The following is a 17,523-nucleotide window of genomic DNA, read 5'->3' on the forward strand; positions in this document are numbered from 1 at the left end:
CGGCCATGGGCGGGCCCCGCTCGCCTCAGGGGAGGGAGCCGGCAGGTGAGGGAGCTGCGGTGTGTGCTCACCTGGGCTGCAGAGCCCTCGGGACGGAGATTCCCCCCAGGTCACGGCCCCCCTCAGGTGCGGGATCCCCTCCTGTGATGGCTCCCCTCAGGCCCGGGATCCCCTCCTGTGATGGCCCCCCCTCAGTCCCGGGATCCCTTCCCGTCATGGTCCCCTCAGGTCAAGGCTCCCCTCAGGCCCGGGATCCCCTCCCATCATGGTCCCTTCAGGTCAAGGCTCCCCTCAGGCCCGGGATGCCCTCCTGTGATGGCCCCCCTCAGGCCCGGGATCCCTTCCCATCATGGTCTCCTCAGGTCAAGGCTCCCCTCAGGCCCGGGATCCCCTCCTATCATGGTCCCCTCAGGTCAAGGTCCCCCTCAGGCCCGAGATCCCCTCCCGTCATGGTCCCCTCAGGCGCGGCCCCTGTCAGGCCTGTGTTCTCCTCAGGCCAAAGCTCCCCTCAGGCCCGGGATCCCCTCCTGTGATGGCCTCCCTCAGGCCCGGGATCCCCTCCCATTATGATCCTCTCATGTCAAGGCTCCCCTCAGGTCAAGGCTCCCCTCAGGTCAAGGCCCCCCTCAGGCCCGAGATCCCCTCCTGTGATGGCCCCCTCAGGCCCGGGATCCCCTCCCGTCATGGCCCCCTCAGGCGCGGCCCCCGTCAGGCCTGTGTTCTCCTCAGGCCAAAGCTCCCCTCAGATGGGGGGTCCCCTCGGCTGCTGTCACCCGCCCTGCCCCGGTCACCTCCTGGAGGCCCTGTGCCTCTCCTGAGCCCCCTTGTGTTGTGGCAGCCCCTGAAGTGCTCCGTGGTGTGACATGGAAGCATCTTCCTGCCCTTTCATGGTGGTTCATCACGCGTGGAGCTGAGAGGAGGTAAAACCCTCCACTGTACAGGGCCAGCCCCCTCAGAGAGAGCTGGGGGCTGAATCTGAGGCAGCCCAGCCCTGCAGCTGCCTGGAGCTTCGTCACGGGTCCTTGGTGTCACAGAAGATGACAAGAGGATTCCTGGTGTCTTTATTTTTAGAATTACCCACTTAACAGCTGGACTGGCCGGTTGTGAGCTGGGCCTGACATTCTGGGGCAGGGTGGGAAGAGTTGTAAATGTTGACACCACATCCTGTGAATTTCTTGTGCAAGGGTAGAAATTGGCAAAAAGGAAGAAAGATGGAAGGGGAAGGAAGCAATTAAAAATGAAAGGTACAAGGGAGAGGAGAGGGGAGGAGTGAAGCCAAAGTAAAGACACAAATGCAATGCTGTCTTTTCATGAGGAGTCTCTGTAGGATCCCATTTCCTTGAGTTTCACATAAACAACCAAAAACTTTGGGTGTAGAGACACTCCTCAGTGTTCTTGCTGTCCCTGGTCCTTCTCTAGGTCCACTGTTTGGCTTTTTTGCATGTTTTTTTCATACATTTGTGGGTGGACACCTGAAATGCTGTTGATGACCTTCTGCATTCAGTTTCCAGAGAAACCCTCTCAGAACTCGCAGTGGTTTGGGATTTCTGCTGGTTTAAGAGCCACCAGCCCCAGGGATGTTGCATTGTCCCTGCTGCTTCTCCAGTGAGGCCACAATTGTCCAGAGGTCAAACACGTGTGTTGTGGCAGGTCTTGGTAACCCTGAAGCAGAATAATAAACAAATCAACATAATAGAAATGTCACAGGAATTTGTTACGTCTGTATTAAATTTTTCCTGGATTCTAGCATTTGTCCAATCCCATGTAACAGGACCGTTTGTTACAGGAGCCTGGATTTTGGATTGCAGACTTTGGAAGAAGGAGGATCACATCTCAGATCGGAGCGTTAACTCTGCACTGGACACGTGCCAGAACTTTCCAGTTCACCACAAGGTTGGAATATTCCCTGCCAGCAAAGTTATTTTTCCTTCCCACATGCAAACATTCCCTCCACCTTTGCAGTTCTCTGTCAGCCCAGTTTACCACAGAGCCACCCCTGAGATGTGGCTGCATCTCACCCCTTGCTGTTGAGGCTGGGGTGCTGACACCCTCCTGCAGATCTGGGGGAATCCAGAAAGTAAAAAGACTGCAACATTTGTGGGATTGCTTGTGTCAGTTCAGGAAAAGGAGTTTTTTTAGAAGATCATAAATTGTCAATAACCCTTAAAAGTCTTCCTTTCACTGCTGATCTGTTAACCTCGAAAAAGCAAAGTAAACTCTTATCAGACATGAATATTTGTCCTGGGCTGGAATTCTGCAGGCTGATGACATTTAGTTAGGGCCGTGGTTGGTGTTTCACATACAAAGGCAGGAAATGTGCATTTCCCACTCAGAGCCCTGCTGTGCCAGCCCCAGAGCTCTCCCAGAACACCAAGGGATTTATCCCAAACTTTCCCACCTGTCCCCTCCACCTCTTGACAAGGAACAATTCTTACACATATTGTGTCTGTGCATAATGATTACCCCAAAAGATTTCTTTCAACTTTTTAACTTGAAGATTCGTTCAAGAGATCTGCATTTTCTTTCAAACAGAAACTGCACAAACAATGGGGGTGTAGCAGGGATGGCCTTTCAGCTGGTTCTGCATTATTTAACCTTGCACCATTACAAAATACTTCAGAATTACCTGTAAGCTCTCCCCAGCCCCTGGGAGGCTGTAGCTGTTTGTATAATCTCATTATTTCAATCACATCTTTGTGAATAAACCAAAGCAAGCTGAGATAAGTGATCCCCTCAGGCCTGGATGGGGAGCAGGGCTCTGTGCAGCTGATGCTCAGGGCTCCCACACCTCGCCTGTCTTTCACTTGTGGCAACACATGAGGAATGGTGCTTTTCCTCTGAATTTCAATATTTTATTATCGTTTTTCACAGTATCTTGCAAGTTTTAATGGCTGTCTTCTGCTGCCAGAGATCACCTAAGGCCATTGCACAGCAAATTTACAAACATGAAATCTCTGATTTGCCTTTACCTTAATTAATCCCAACTCACCAACCTTTCACTGCCAGAAAACATCTCTAAGAAATTGAGTTCATAAATCAAGTTAAGGATCACAGTGAAATTGTGACGATTTGTTCTCTGGGTGTTGGATTTAGTTTGAGTACACATAGTTATATATATATATATATATGTACAGTCACATGTAAGCTCCTTTCCTTCACCCTCCAGACTATTCCTGAATGCAAATTCCATTCATTCTTTCCTCTTAAGATAATTGAGGCTGTTTCCTTTGATGCTTTTCCCCTGTCCTAGAAATGCACATTCTTTCCAGCAGAGCAAAGAAGAAAGGACAAAATATAAATGTAGATGAGTCCCTATTCTGACAGCAGATGACAATAAGCCATGATAAATAAAATACTTGGCACATGTTTCAGCTGGAGATTCATACTGCTGATTCATCTTGTATTATCTGGATTTATCCCTCAATTAAGGAATAAAGTAAGGACTTGAAGTGAGGCATTAGCTCAAGTATGGCCAAATTTATCTGCCTCCAATGATATTAAAAGTCTTGCAAAGCACTCCATGGTCAGTGAATAATTCTCAGCTTTGGGTGACTTCAGGAATTAACACCATAACTTTACCTTTAAACCTCCACCTTGTTGTGGGTATTTAAGCAGAGACCAAAAGCTGTAAATCGGCAGCAACAGGAACTCACAGGGAGAGGGTATCTGGTGTCAGCTTCCAGCACTTCAGCCTTTCAGTCTGCATGACTATCTGAGTGCCTGAACATTCCAGATAACCCAGGGGTTTAACTTCAGGTTGTTTTGATGTAAAACCAACATGGGTTTTATCTTGAGATAACTGCTCCCAACAAAAAGGGAAGAATTTTAAATGCTTTCCCACAAGGCTTGCCTCTTAAGCCAGAGGCAACCAGGTGAAGTTTACACCTCAAACCTTTCACTTCAATCCCTCCTAAATCCTGCTAATGACAATTCTTTAGAGCAGAGTGGTGGGGATGCTCCTTCAGCTCACCAAAACGAGCTTGGTTGGTGTCCAAGACCCTCCCACCTCTTCCCTGGCTTTTCTTTTGAATATAGCAGCAATAAACCACACATCTGAGCATCCCACTTCCACAGTATGTTGTTGTAACACTTTTCACCTTTAAAGAATTCCAACATATGTTTCCCTAAATGTTTTTCCTCTATTTATTCTACAAAGTTCCCAGAATAAATTTAATTTATTGATTCTGACAGTTTTCAGTTGGTTTGGACATTTCACTTGGGTAATTCCCCAAGCTTAGTGCAAGCAAACTCAGCTTGGAGCAGCTGTCTCCTTTCAGTGCAAAAATGATTGGTTTCAGATGTAGAATACTGAGGGCCTTGGGCTATATTTAATTTTTTAAAAATTATTTTAATATTTTTTTTTAATCCTGCCCTTAAAAGTGAAAAAAAATGGAAGTGCATCATATGTCACAGTGCATCATGTGTCATATGCTGCAGAAAGGTGTTTCTGGGCATGTTTCCATGCACAAACTCCCAGTGCTTGGTTTGCTCTTCAGTGTGTCCAGCCTGGAAGTGGAGTTCATTGCAGTGAACAGTGTTGGCAGAATAATGGGCTGAATTACAGCATAATTTACATGGACAGATTTAAAAGCTTCCTTTCAGTCTTAGTAAATGCAAGGTTTAATCAACTGCCAGACAGCTAAAGCAGCAACAGCACAAGCAGCATCAGAACTGCAGCCCTGGCACTGCCTGGTGAAGGTTTTGCTGTTGTTCCTTGGTGTCAGTGGCCAGTGCCTGTCAGAGTGAAACAAGAAAAAGAAACCAAACAGCCAAGAAGGGTATTTGGGGCCAAATTTTAGCTGGCAAGGCTGGAACAAGGGGAATTGTGTCAAGGAAAACCCAAATTCTCCTCCTAGCACATCCAAATTTGAGTTTTTGACCCTACTTTTGATAGTGGCCTCAATGTTGTGCCTGGAAACAACTGCCCTTAGGAGAGGAAGAGAGTTTGGTTAGGACACTTCTGGGTCAGTTTGAGTTTATATCTCACTCTTAGACCAAGTTATATATTCTAGATATATCTGACACCCTTTACAAAAATTATCCCCACTTCCCACTTACCAAGGAGGTTCCTTCTCTCAAAATGGAATAATGACATTTTCTAAGTAAAATTTCTTTTGAGTGAGTGAAAAGAACTTTCTGATAAAACTTCAAATATCACCACCTTCTCTTCAAGCTAATTTTGTCTTTTTTTTGTAAGAAGGATATGCTTATATTTTCCCACTCTGTACCCTTGTAATACAAAAAGGCACAGAATTATATTATCAAGTGACAAAATAATTAAGTATGATTCAAATGTTTATATATCTGAACTAAGAGAACTGTAGATGGGAATCACACACAGCCTCTTCCTAGATAAATGTCTTTGTGAAGCCTCCTTGGAGGGGGCAGGAGTGTCTGTGAGGGTGCTGATAACCCACTCTGGGACTGCAGAAGTAAAACAACAAACACACAAAGACCAGGAGCAGAAGAATTTAAAATAAGCAACCCAGAAATGGAGGCAGCACCCTCCATCATATCCAGATACAGAGGTTTTTGCAGAGGCAGTTTTTGATCCCAATTTGTGAAGTTTAATTTATTGCTAAAATATTTTTACTCTTTTAAAGTTTTTAGTGTTTTCAAATATATATTACTTTTCAAATATGTATGTAACTTCTGGTTAGCAGAAGCTGTGGTTAGGTGTGGCATAGTTTGGACTTGCAGTTCAAAAACCTCAGGCAGCCCATGCCCTTTAAAAATAGACAGGTAAAATGGTCTGCATTAGCTAATTATTTTAATTGCCAATCTCTCAATTAAGTGCAGTGCTATATAGGGGCTGAAATAATAGTTAATACTTTTCCAGAGAGGGCTATTTCTGGTAATTTCAAGCTGTAGATTTTGGAAAGTGCAGTGCTATATAGGGGCTGAAATAATAGTTAATACTTTTCCAGAGAGGGCTATTTCTGGTTGTAATTTCAAGCTGTAGATTTTGGGCTGCAATAAGCATTTTTTCCTTCTCCCTCATGGGTTTCTTTTTTTCCTCCCCAAACCTCTGTCCTCACTCCAGCCCTTACAACTGGCCATGGTGAAACACAGGAATGATTGTCTTCAGTAATTCTTAGGCTCTGCCCCAAACCAGAACACTTTAACCTGAGTGACTGAGCAAATCCTTCCTGGATATCTTCATCTCGTTTTTAATAACAGGAGACATTTTCTCTTGTATAAGTATTTCCTAACTTGGTCAGCTTCCATGGTTTTCTCTATTTTTTTTTTTTCCCTGCTTAAAGAAGTGTTTAAGTTCTGCCTCTCCTGCATCCCTGGAAATGCTTGCTAGCAGCTGCCATCTTCCCAGTTCATCTAATCTCAGAAATTCCATGTGTGTATTTCCCTCGGTACAGATCTCCCTCCATCATTTCCACACCAGCTCATGTTGTCTGTGGAGCAGTTCTTCCTTCCCTCCACTTCATTTTCCTACACCTGATTTCCCAGGCAGTGGCACTTTGGCTCCATGGCCCTTACACATGCCATGGCAAATGGAATATTTGCCTTTAGTCACACTCACACTTGGAATAAATCCATTTTCTGTCCTATCTGAGCATGGACACAACGTTTAAGCCACATTCAATGCTCAGATATGGAAAATGGCAAAGGAACACCCGTGAGGGAAGGCTGATCTGTATCTCATCTTTACAGAGGCATCTGCTTTGTTTCATCACAAGATTTCCCACCTGCCTCAACATTTTTACCTTACAGCCTGCAGAGCTGTGCACAAAAAATGCGGTAAAAGGATGAGAATCAAATGCATTTGGCTCATGGGAGTCATACCAGAGCTGTGGTGTGATGCTAGAAATGTGCACAGTCAATTACCCATTAGGGAAGATGATTACAGACACCCATAAGGCCAGAGTGGCAATCCCTGCTCACCACGGCTGTGGAAGAAATGTAATGGATGAGGGAATTAGTGTCAGGTTTATTCAGATTTCTCCTTTAAGACCGCTGATGTGCATTTTCAGGAGCTTTCTCCTATTTCTCCTGACATTTGCAAGGCTGATTTATTTGTTACTCATCGGTGCTGTAATCAGTGCATTCATTTCCAGCCTTCTGCTGCTGGGCGTGTGAAAAACCAACCAGAGGTGAAACACTCGTTGCTTATTAGCACTTTATATTCTGCTGGAACATCCCGAGCTCAGGGCACGTAGCCGCACAGCCCCGTGTGTGCCCGGTGGCTCCGGCTCCATCCCCGGTGCTCAGCGTGTGGTGCCGTGTCCCAGCGCATCCCCGTCCGCCCGGGGCCGCTGCCGTGGCCCTCAGCGCTGGAGTTTGGCACGTTGCTATGGCGACCCCGCAGCCGCAGGCAGCCCCGAGCCGCCACCAGCACAGGTCGGTGTCCGCTTTCGGCCCTGGGCACCGGGGGCGGCGGGAGAGCGGCGGCCGCGCTCCAGGCTGCCCTGCACACCGAGCTGGGCGCTTTCCCCGTCGGCCGCTCGCCCCGCTGCCCTCCGGCCCGGCTCCCGCCCGGGAGGAGCAGCAGCAGGAGCAGCCCGGAGCGCTCCGCTCGCAGGCAGCGCCCCGGGGGCCAGGAGGGGAGGGCGTGACTCCGCTCCGCTGGTGGGTGCTGGCAGAGGGACCCCGCTGCAGGGCATGGTGCTGGGTCACGGCAAGGGCTGAGCTCAGCCAGGGCATCCTCGGGGCCGGGGGCAGTCAGGCAGGGGCGCGGGGTGCGGTGCCAGGCAGGGTTCTGCCAGGGACAGTCTGCAGCCGCTTCTCTGCAGCCAGGTGTGTTTCCCTCCTTGCTCTTCATTAATGATGTAGAATTCTACATCATTAATGATGTAGAAAAGTAGAAAAGTAAAGATGTAGAAAAGTAGCTACACTCCATTGCTCTGAGAAAAATGGGCTTCCAGTAACGCCGTGCAGACTAAAGCTGCTTTGGCCAGAGGCCCGGCCAAAGTGGCAGAGCAGCCTCTGGAGGGACACCGAGCTGGGCGCTTTCCCCGTCGGCCGCTCGCCCCGCTGCCCTCCGGCCCGGCTCCCGCCCGGGAGGAGCAGCAGCAGGAGCAGCCCGGAGCGCTCCGCTCGCAGGCAGCGCCCCGGGGGCCAGGAGGGGAGGGCGTGACTCCGCTCCGCTGGTGGGTGCTGGCAGAGGGACCCCGCTGCAGGGCATGGTGCTGGGTCACGGCAAGGGCTGAGCTCAGCCAGGGCATCCTCGGGGCCGGGGGCAGTCAGGCAGGGGCGCGGGGTGCGGTGCCAGGCAGGGTTCTGCCAGGGACAGTCTGCAGCCGCTTCTCTGCAGCCAGGTGTGTTTCCCTCCTTGCTCTTCCTTAAGTTAAGATGTAGAAAAGTAGCTACACTCCATTGCTCTGAGAAAAATGGGCTTCCAGTAACGCCGTGCAGACTAAAGCTGCTTTGGCCAGAGGCCCGGCCAAAGTGGCAGAGCAGCCTCTGGAGGGGGACGCGGGGTCTGGACGAGCCTCATCCCAAGCGCCGCGGCAGAGGCGCACGGGAGCAGCCGCGGCTCGCCTCCGCGCCGAGAGCTGCAGCCGGAGCGGCTCTGCACCGCCTGCCTCTCGCTGCCAGCCTCCCCGCGCCCTGGGAGTGGGCGGCTGAAAACATCCAGGGAGGCGAACACCGACTGCGTTATCACTTACGCAAACCTGGCATCGCTGACGTAAATTTGGAAGGGGATTCAGCAAATAAAGGCGGCTCCCGGCAGCCCGCATTACCTCGGGTACTCTGCGCGGGCTGTGCCTCGCAGGACACGGCGAGCAGATGGGGCTGCCCCCGCAGCTGGGAATCCTCCCTGGGGTTTGTAAATCCTAAGCTTCGAGTTAAAGAAGTGGTGGGATGTGTTGGTGGGAAAGCGAGGCTCCCATCTGGCAGGGGTAGAGAAGAGGCTTCTTGTCTCAGGCATAAGCTGCTCAGAGGTCATGGCCAGTGTCAGGGTGGGTGCAGATTGTTGTAGCTCGGCTCTTCTGCTTCCCCAGCGAGGGCAGGACAGGCTCAAGCGAGCAAAGAGTGGCGCAGTGTCCCGAAAAAACCCAGCCACTGGCAAATATTGGCATGACCCCCTTCTCCAGGAGCTGCAGCACTCAAAAGTGAGGGAGGAACTCAGCAGTTGTAGTGTATCCTGTGTTTGCATACTGGAGAAACATCCTCTCTGGTGGGCTGTGACTCCACCATACCGAGGGACAGACCTGTCCTCGGTGTCCTCTAACCAAGACTCATTCTGGACCCATAAGTACTTTTATTTAGCAGTGCTATCCTTCTAAATCGTTGTTGACCATTTCCCACAGCTGGAAAATGCAGAACTGAGGTTGAACTCTAACAGTATTTTCTTAGTTAGAATTTCTAGCTTTTATTTCCTAGCAGGGACCTAAAGAACCTTTCTTTCTCCCTCTCCTCCCAACCAAGGCTTTTTCTCCCCTGCCGGGCTCCCTGGCACCTGCAGCACAGCAATAACCAGAGCTTTGCTGTGCTGAGAAGGGAAAGATGCAGCAAAATCATTCGAAATGGCTCAGTCCAGCGGATCAGGACAGAAGGGGGAGCCCAGGAGACAAAATCGGAGAGCATCCCACCCCGCCGGGCTCCAGCCGAGCTCTGGATGTTAATGGCATTCATAGAAACTTGCTTTTGTTTCTACAGCCACCTTTTGGCTTTTGTTAATGGTTTATAGGAGACCACTCTCACCTCCAAATCTGCCGAATTCCCACTGTGCTGAACAGCAGTTCCATTGGCAGTGCTCAGAAATCACCACTATGCTGCACTCCTCTGTATTTATGAGGCAAAAACGTCTCCTTTTCTCTCATCTTCCCCCACACTGACCCCAACGCCCGAACCACCCCCACTGTGCTCACCATGCCCTGCCTGCTGTTCCTGCTTTAAACCCACCTCACCTGTGAAGTCACCTCAGAAGTCACCTCCTTGGAGCTTGGTGGGCTGGTGAGCACTTGGCCTGCTCTGGGCAAGCCCACAGCCTCCTGGGAGAGGGAAACATTGTGGTTTCAACCCCTTTTAACAAGGCAGCTGGAAACTGCTATTTTTAACTGCATTACTGCTGGGGGTAGAAGTGTCCCAGCGCCAGGTGGGCCTCAGGGACACTGGACAACTCCCTGACCCATTCCATCAGCTGTATGGAGGAGATGCCTTTCCCTGCACTCCCCAAGATCTCTGGCAGATGCAGAGATCACTGCCTGCCACAAACCTGACCTGTTGAGACTTATTTAACATTTCCTAACAGGCCAGGCTATGCTATGAGCCCGTTTTCACACAGTGCTGATTTGTACTTCAGTATCTTTAGTTGCCTCCCGTTTGTTGTATCTCTGTGCATGGCTCACCAATACTGTTCTGCCTGTACCTGCCTTAGTACTTTCTAATTTATTGCTGATAAGAATTTTTTTTCTTCTCCAGATACCAGCAGTATGCCTGTCATAAAGTACCCGAGGCTTAGAGATCCTCTCTTTTATGAATGGGACAGGAAAGCCCAGAAATGTGGATTAAGACACACAATTTATGCTGTAAATGGGGATCAGTATACTGGAGAATGGCTGGACAACTTGAAACATGGTAAGATAGATAATTTTGAGAAAAAATAGCAACTTAGATATTCTTACAAAGTTTCCTAGGGGGAAGTGGTCAGTGCTTCTATGTGCTCTATATGCTCCTGGAAGAGCATTCATGTAGGACTATATGTACACACACACACACACACATATTTGATATATGTAATGCAAAAATGCAGAAACATTTCTAATAGGCAACTTGAAGAGCTTTTGCATGCACTCAGGGGCAACTACCCAAAATATCTCTATTACAGATGTTTAAAAATCCTTTCCAAGTAACAGCAAGCTGCAGTCAGCTCCATGCACTGGGATATGCCCTGGCTGCACAGTCCCTGGAGCTCTCTTAGCTCCTGACTTGGTTCCAGGAATCTTAATTTATTCCCAAGATGTGGCAGGGGCTGCAGGGGACAGAGCAGGAGGAGACCCTGTCCAAGCCAGGAGCAGCCAGAGCAGCACAGACTTGTTTACAAGCAGTAAACTGAGGTTTGGAAAGATTTCAGTGCATTCAGCTGAGGCCACACAGGAAGATCCTGATCAAGATTAACGATGGTTCCAACTTGGGAAGCTAAACTGAATCCCAGACCTAAGCCTGACTTTGTGCAGGGAGTGCTGCCCTGCCTGGGATGGAGCAGGAAGGGCAGCCCTGTGCACCCTTCTCCTAACCATGATGGTCTCCCTGTCTTTCCTCTTGTTTGTTAAACAGGTAAAGGCACCCAGATTTGGAAAAGCACAGGAGCTATTTACAGCGGTGACTGGAAGTTTGGGAAGAGGGATGGTTATGGCTCATACAGCATTCTTGACCCAGTGACCAAGGAATACAAGAGGGTGTACACAGGCTGGTGGGAAAATGACAGAAGAAGTGTAAGTGACATTTTCTGCCAGCAGTGAGGCAGTGGGACCCAAAACACGGGGAAGAGTTGGGCGCACATGTGCAAGAAGATTACTTAAAATGCTAATTTGTGCAACACTGAGGCTGAATTGAATGGTCAAGACTAAAAATCCAAGATTTGCATGGAAGTGCCATCTCCTTCCTGGAGAGGGAGTCATCCCCACCCATCTGCTGGTTACCAGGCTGGAGCCCTGAGCTCCCACCAGCTGCCACAGAGCAGTGGTTACTGCTCAGACTCACCTGCAGCTGGCCAAGCATGCTGGGAGGTTTCACATCCTGTCTCTTAATCCTCCCCACCCATCCCTTTCATTACTCTTGTCCTTGAACAAGTCAGAGGAACCTGTGTTATAAGCACTGCCAGAAAATGCACCTCCTTCTGGGAGTTTTACAGCATAATAGGCAAATAACTTCAGTTCTTCTGGAAATTAAGCCTGTCACATTAATCAGTTTTTCCTAAAAGGAACATAATGAGAAAATCATCTGGTAGAAGTGACTGCAATGTAATGTGCAAAATCCTTGTAGGAACGTTTTTGGATCTGCCAATGGAAACCTTGTGTTTGTCTTTGTGTCTGCTCTTAAATTAAACTCATCTCCACCAACGCTTTTAATGGGCGTGTGGCTCCATGGCTTCTGTCTCTTGGAGGGATCTTCCCTTCCTGTTCTTTAAGGTTAGATTTTCCATGATTGAGCTTTACTGAAAGATTTATAATGACGTCCAAATATCACTAGGGTTGAGTTTTCTTCTAAAAAAGTTTCTCCCTTACATCCATGCAGTTTAATGAAATTAATACTCAGAAAAATCAGTTGTTTCCAGAACTGGTTTTATTACGTGCTCAGAGAAAAAAGAACACTTTATTCCTATGGGAAAATGTGTTAGTGATATGGAAATATTTCTTATTGGTATCACTCCCTGGCGTAGGGGGTACCTCTGGACTTTTCTTAATGGCAAACATACAGGTAAAAGAAACAAGAGGTGGAGTTGCCCAGCCTGGGACACACTGAGCTGGAAACGTCGTCAGGGTTGATAGACATGAAATCCCCATGTTGAGAGACACATCCTTTAATGCTGCCTATCTCCAGGCAGGTTTATATACTTGTAAAATCCGCTTTTAGCTAAATATTAGCAGCAATCATGCCAATAATAACACTCTGAGATATAAACCCAAGGTTTTGTCAAGGGAATAAAACTGTTTGCCAAAAATGTACTACCACATCTCATTCCCTTCAACACGAGGACAGCCACGGAGCTGGGCTGCCAGCAGCCACGTGTAAGAATAATAAACAAAGGAATATTCTATCAAGTGATGTTCCAAAACTGAACACTGCCCCCTTTCAATAGAGCAGCTCCTAACCAGCCATGTCTGTGCTGCTGTCCAGGGCCGGGGGATGTTCTTTTACCCCAACGGGGAGCTCTACGAGGGCGAGTGGAGCAATGGCTTGCGCAGCGGCTGGGGAAAGATGCGCTACAAGGACGGCTCCACCTACGAGGGAGAGTGGCTGACAGACCAGCCCAACGGGCAGGGCCTGCTGCGGCTCCGTAAGTACGAGCACCCTCACCCTGCCCCCTCCAAGCCGTTTGCTGTCGTGCTGCCCTCCGGGTGCCTCTGCCACCCAGATGTCTGTGCTACACTGCAGCCTTGCAGCTGGACTGCGGCTGCTCCGTGCCATCCCTCCCCTCCTGGTCTGGAGCGGGAGGCAGCGCAGGCTGAGCAAGGGCCGGCACTGCGCTGCTCAAGCCCATAAGCCCACACGCATGAAAGCTTACTTTTGCTGTGATTTACATTTAAATGACTGGGATGGTTCGGGTTAGAGATAATATACTGTTGGGTCAGAGAAGAGCAAATCTCTCTTTTCAAGTCAGGCACTTTGCCAGACAGGCTTTCTAGCTCTGAATACCAAAGAAGAGTTCAGTTTCCAGCACAGGGGAAAAACCACAACAACATAGTTTTCTTTTTGAGTTTGCTCCATCCTCTGTCTACTTCCGACAGTGGCTTGTGTTGAGTGAACACAGGGGTTTCATTAGTACACAATCCTTTTCCATAAATAACCCCAAGTACATAATGGATTGGGAATGTTAGGGCCAATCTCAGCACAAATACAGAAATTTAATTTTTTTTTCCTTATTTTCCTTGGGGTTTAACACATTTTCCCCCAAAGCAAACAATCCCAACCATCTCTGCAATACCAGGCATGGCATTCCAAGAACATCTGAATAAATATTATCTCCATATTATTATTCATCTATTCTATCTTTTTTTTGCTCGAAAGTGATCTCAAGGCTAGTAATTAGCTAAGCAAAGCAGCTGGGAGGAACGAGCCTGACCTTCTCTGCACAGCACATGCATGACTGTGCTCCCTCCGCTGACTGTAAAGTCGCTTTGGACCGATGGCTCATCTGAATGAAATCAGCACCTGCTTCCAGGGGGAATCTTGCACTGATCTGCTGTGCTCTGTCAAAGGCCCTGTTAGTTCTAAACTAACAACCCCTGCAGGCTGAGCTGTGGCTGATACACCATTTCAGAGCTCAGTTGCCTCCAGCCTAGCCTGCAACTGATTGTTAGCTGGATTCCTTTTGGTTAAAATTAGCCGGAGCAATTATTTCATACCCACAAGCTTAATGCATTCAGCTCAGCTGCTGGAAGTGCGCCCACGTGCCGGCAGCTTTGCCATGTGAAAGAAAAGGAGTTCTTCAGTGGAGGTCATGATGAGCTGCAGCTCAAGATTAAATTGCTTGTAGTGGCAGCGTGCCCGGTGAGGGTGAGCTTGGCTGAGAGCACTGTGCTGATCTGCTGCCTCTGCTACATCCATTCCCCAACAGCTTTGTACCAGAGCACTTCACATCCACAGGGATCGTGGTTGTGAGCAGCACAGCCTTGGTGCTCTGGGAGGAGAGCAGATGGGAACAGCCAGGTACCACAGGGCAGTCAGGGTGTTCATTGCCCCCTCCTTGCAACCAGGACTGTGGTTTTGGTGGTTTCTCACTTGGTGGCTTGAGTGCAGAAGCCAAGCTGCTCCCAGCCATGGACAAGGCAGCTTGATGTTGCAGACAAGCACAAAGGCAGATCAAAGTTGGAGATAACCATCACCATGGCTCCAGCCTGTTAACCAGACCCTGCCTGAGCAGCCCAGCAGCCACATTCCCTGGAAGCCTTTTGGTTTTCCCCTCTTCCCTTACAGCATCCTGACAGGTCCCAGCTATCTCTGCAGCACTGTGTGGGGTGTGCTGGTATTTCAGCCACTTCTTGTGATGAAGAGTGGCAGAGTTCAGCTGAGACTCAAAGGTATTTTCACTAACATGGTTAGAAATCCCCATGGGTTTGGGCTTAGAAACACTGTTTGTAGGAAAAGGGGTGAGCAGAGGACTCTCCTAGTGACAGCAGGGTGGTCTGGATCTATCCCAACCCCTAGCATCACCATGGGTATGATGCCCTTTCTCAACCAGCATCCATGCATGAGGCTGCTCCCTTCCTCTTGCAGCTCTGCTTTCCCTGTTAGTGATGGATGGGTGGATTCCTGGAGAGCAGCAGAGAGCCCAAAAAAAGCCTCTCTCAACTTGCAGAAAAATGCCAAGAGAAGCAGTGCAGCTGGAAAAACAGCCTGTAACTGACTGCCAGAACCATTCAGACTCTTGCAGCAATTCTCACCCTGTAATTCACTGAGGAAAAACTTAACTAAAAGTATTCTTTGAAATCAAGATTATTTTGACTGGACAGCAATCAGTGCTCTGTTCCTTGCCCAGACAAGCAAACCTTTTCAAGCCAGAGTTCCTGTGTGATTTGTTGCAGTGACAAATCTGAAACTTGTGTCCTGTAATTTTTCATGTTGTGAAGAGTGACTCAGGGACCAGTCCCTTACCTTGAATGTGATTTGTTGCAGTGACAAATCTGAAACTTGTGTCCTGTAATTTTTCATGTTGTGAAAAATTCATGTTGTGACTCAGGGATCAGTCCCTTACCTTGAGCATACTGGCTCCTTGTGTCAGCAAAAAATGAGTATCACTGTGAGAACAAAGCAGGTGAGCAGAGCCCTGGTTCCAAGTGAGCAAACGTGGGCTCCTTCTGCAGCATTTTCTCCCTCTGAGGCACAGCAAATGGAGCACTGCAAAATCAAAATGACACACAGTACCACAGCCACCTTGAAATTACTAAGAGGAGCCAAACACATGATCTTCTCCTCTGCTGGTTTGCTCTGTTGATCGATTTAATTTGTAACCCCTTAACACAATGGTGTAAATTTCAAGGTCTGTTCGTGTATTCAATTGCAGCAAATGGAAATCGGTACGAAGGAGGTTGGAAAGATGGCAAGAAGCATGGCCCAGGAAAATACTTCTACCTAGACAAGGGAGAGCTGTTAGAAGGCATCTGGGTAGCAGATATACCAAAGTGTGGAGTTCTGGTTGACTTTGGCAGAGACAATGCTCCAGCCCCTTCTGAATTTCCCTTCCCAGAGGTAATTGCTTGAAAATGTTAGTGTTTGTATTCATCAATGCTCGGGTCAGCTCTCCAGGTAGCATTTCACTTCTCAAGAGATTTCCCCCATGGGGTGTGTGCTCAGAGTCTTTTGGCCAGCAGCATCCTAAATGGCCCCACAGGGACTAACAGCTCATGCAGCCTCTGCTGGAGCCTCCCAATTGCCTACATCTGAAAAAGTGCAGTTCTCATGCACCAGAACTGCTCAGAGACCTGGAGCAGCACAAAGGAAATGGGGACAATAGAGGCACAGACAATAGTGGGATTTGTGTCAAGACCAAATGATTTCACCAAGCCCAGTTGCTGAGGCTGAGCAGACCCTGCAGGGCCAACAGCAGCTCTTTCCCCAAGTCAGGGGCTCACTGCTGTGCCCAGCAGCCCTGGGGGCAGAGGGGTGTGTGCAGCTTCCCACCTGGGCCCAAGGGGGGCAGATGGTGTCCTAGAGCCCACATCCTCTGCTCCTCTTTTCCCTTGACTGACACACACTGCAGAGGAAGAGCCAGGCCCTATCCCAAAGATTTGGTGAGACACAAAGCCACACTGGGCCATCAGCCTGGCAGCCACTGGGTCCTTGCACGACACTTTGGTGGACAGGAGAGCCTGTCCCCAGCTCTGTGCCCTTGGAGGAAGAGGAAATGGGAATCAGCAGTGAACAGATGTGACTCCAAGTGAGAGCTGGCCCTAAGAGTCTCAGCTTGAACCCTCATGGGCTGCAAACATGTGAAACAAAAATGGTCAGTGCAGGGTGAGCTGGGGAAGCTCCCCTTCAGTTAGAGCCAAGCAGAACCTCCCTGGATAATTACAGCTCACCACTCTGCTCCAGTAAGAGGGAGTAGCACAGCCCCATGGCAGGTAAAGCCACCCACCTTCCTCTGGCCCAGGGACAGGGCTGTTGCATGTGACACCAGGCACATGCAGCCTTCCAAAGCTCACAGCTCACAATCTTCACTGCCCCTGTCTTTTCAAATCTGCTTTCTATAGCCAAAGGCTCTTTGAGCACAATTTTGACAAGCCAGTTAATCCTGTAAGTACCAGGCACACCTACAGCAGTACAGAATAATAAACCCCAAATACCCACCAGAGAAAAACAATCTCTATTTTGCAAAAAGTGAAAGGAGCAGCACTTCTGTGGCTAAAAATATTTACTATATGTGGTTTGTCAAAGGTCACTGAGAAGAGCCTCAACAATCCAACAGCCTGGGATGAACTACTGGTACACTAAGGCAGGATGTGCAAGTCTGGCTGTTTATTTAACTCCCTGAAGACCAAGTGATGATCCAATCCTCTTCTGCTCTATAAGCAAAAACAAAGCATAAACTTTCACTGCTGTTATTGTGCTTTCAATGGGTAGAGATCTGTTGATCTCAGAATATGAAGTAATTGATAAAAGGAGAAAAACTGAATTCAGGTTTTCATAAATTTTTGTCACCACTACCCCCTTTATTAAAATTATATGTGAGACCTAACAGGCTACAAATCAAAGCCACTTTTGCCCAAGAGTGTGTTTTGTTGAAGTCACCCACACAGAGGAATTTCAAGGAGATAATGTTCAGCACACTAATAAAATTAGGGGAGTGTAGTTGTTTCTAAAGAATTGAAAGGCTGCAATATCAGCTCAAGTCCTGATACG

General features: G+C 48.6%; 1 protein-coding gene across 2 annotated transcripts in view; it reads left to right on the forward strand.

Moving 5' to 3' along the window:
- MORN3 (MORN repeat containing 3) overlaps positions 1-17,523 on the forward strand; it is a 20,530-nt gene continuing 3,007 nt past the window's right edge. The window contains exons 1-6 of one of the 2 annotated variants that reach the window (XM_039724487.1): positions 1-45; positions 1,787-1,893; positions 10,384-10,539; positions 11,239-11,396; positions 12,802-12,961; positions 15,689-15,873. In XM_039724487.1, coding sequence (XP_039580421.1) covers positions 10,395-10,539; positions 11,239-11,396; positions 12,802-12,961; positions 15,689-15,873 — 648 coding nt within the window. In that variant the 5' untranslated portion in view covers positions 1-45; positions 1,787-1,893; positions 10,384-10,394. Of the gene's footprint in view, positions 46-1,786; positions 1,894-8,719; positions 8,782-10,383; positions 10,540-11,238; positions 11,397-12,801; positions 12,962-15,688; positions 15,874-17,523 lie in introns of those variants that run through there. The other variant, XM_039724488.1, reaches the window with a different exon arrangement.

Source organism: Passer montanus, unplaced genomic scaffold, assembly GCF_014805655.1.
Source record: "Passer montanus isolate IOZ18808 unplaced genomic scaffold, ASM1480565v1 scaffold53, whole genome shotgun sequence".
NCBI lineage: Eukaryota > Metazoa > Chordata > Aves > Passeriformes > Passeridae > Passer > Passer montanus.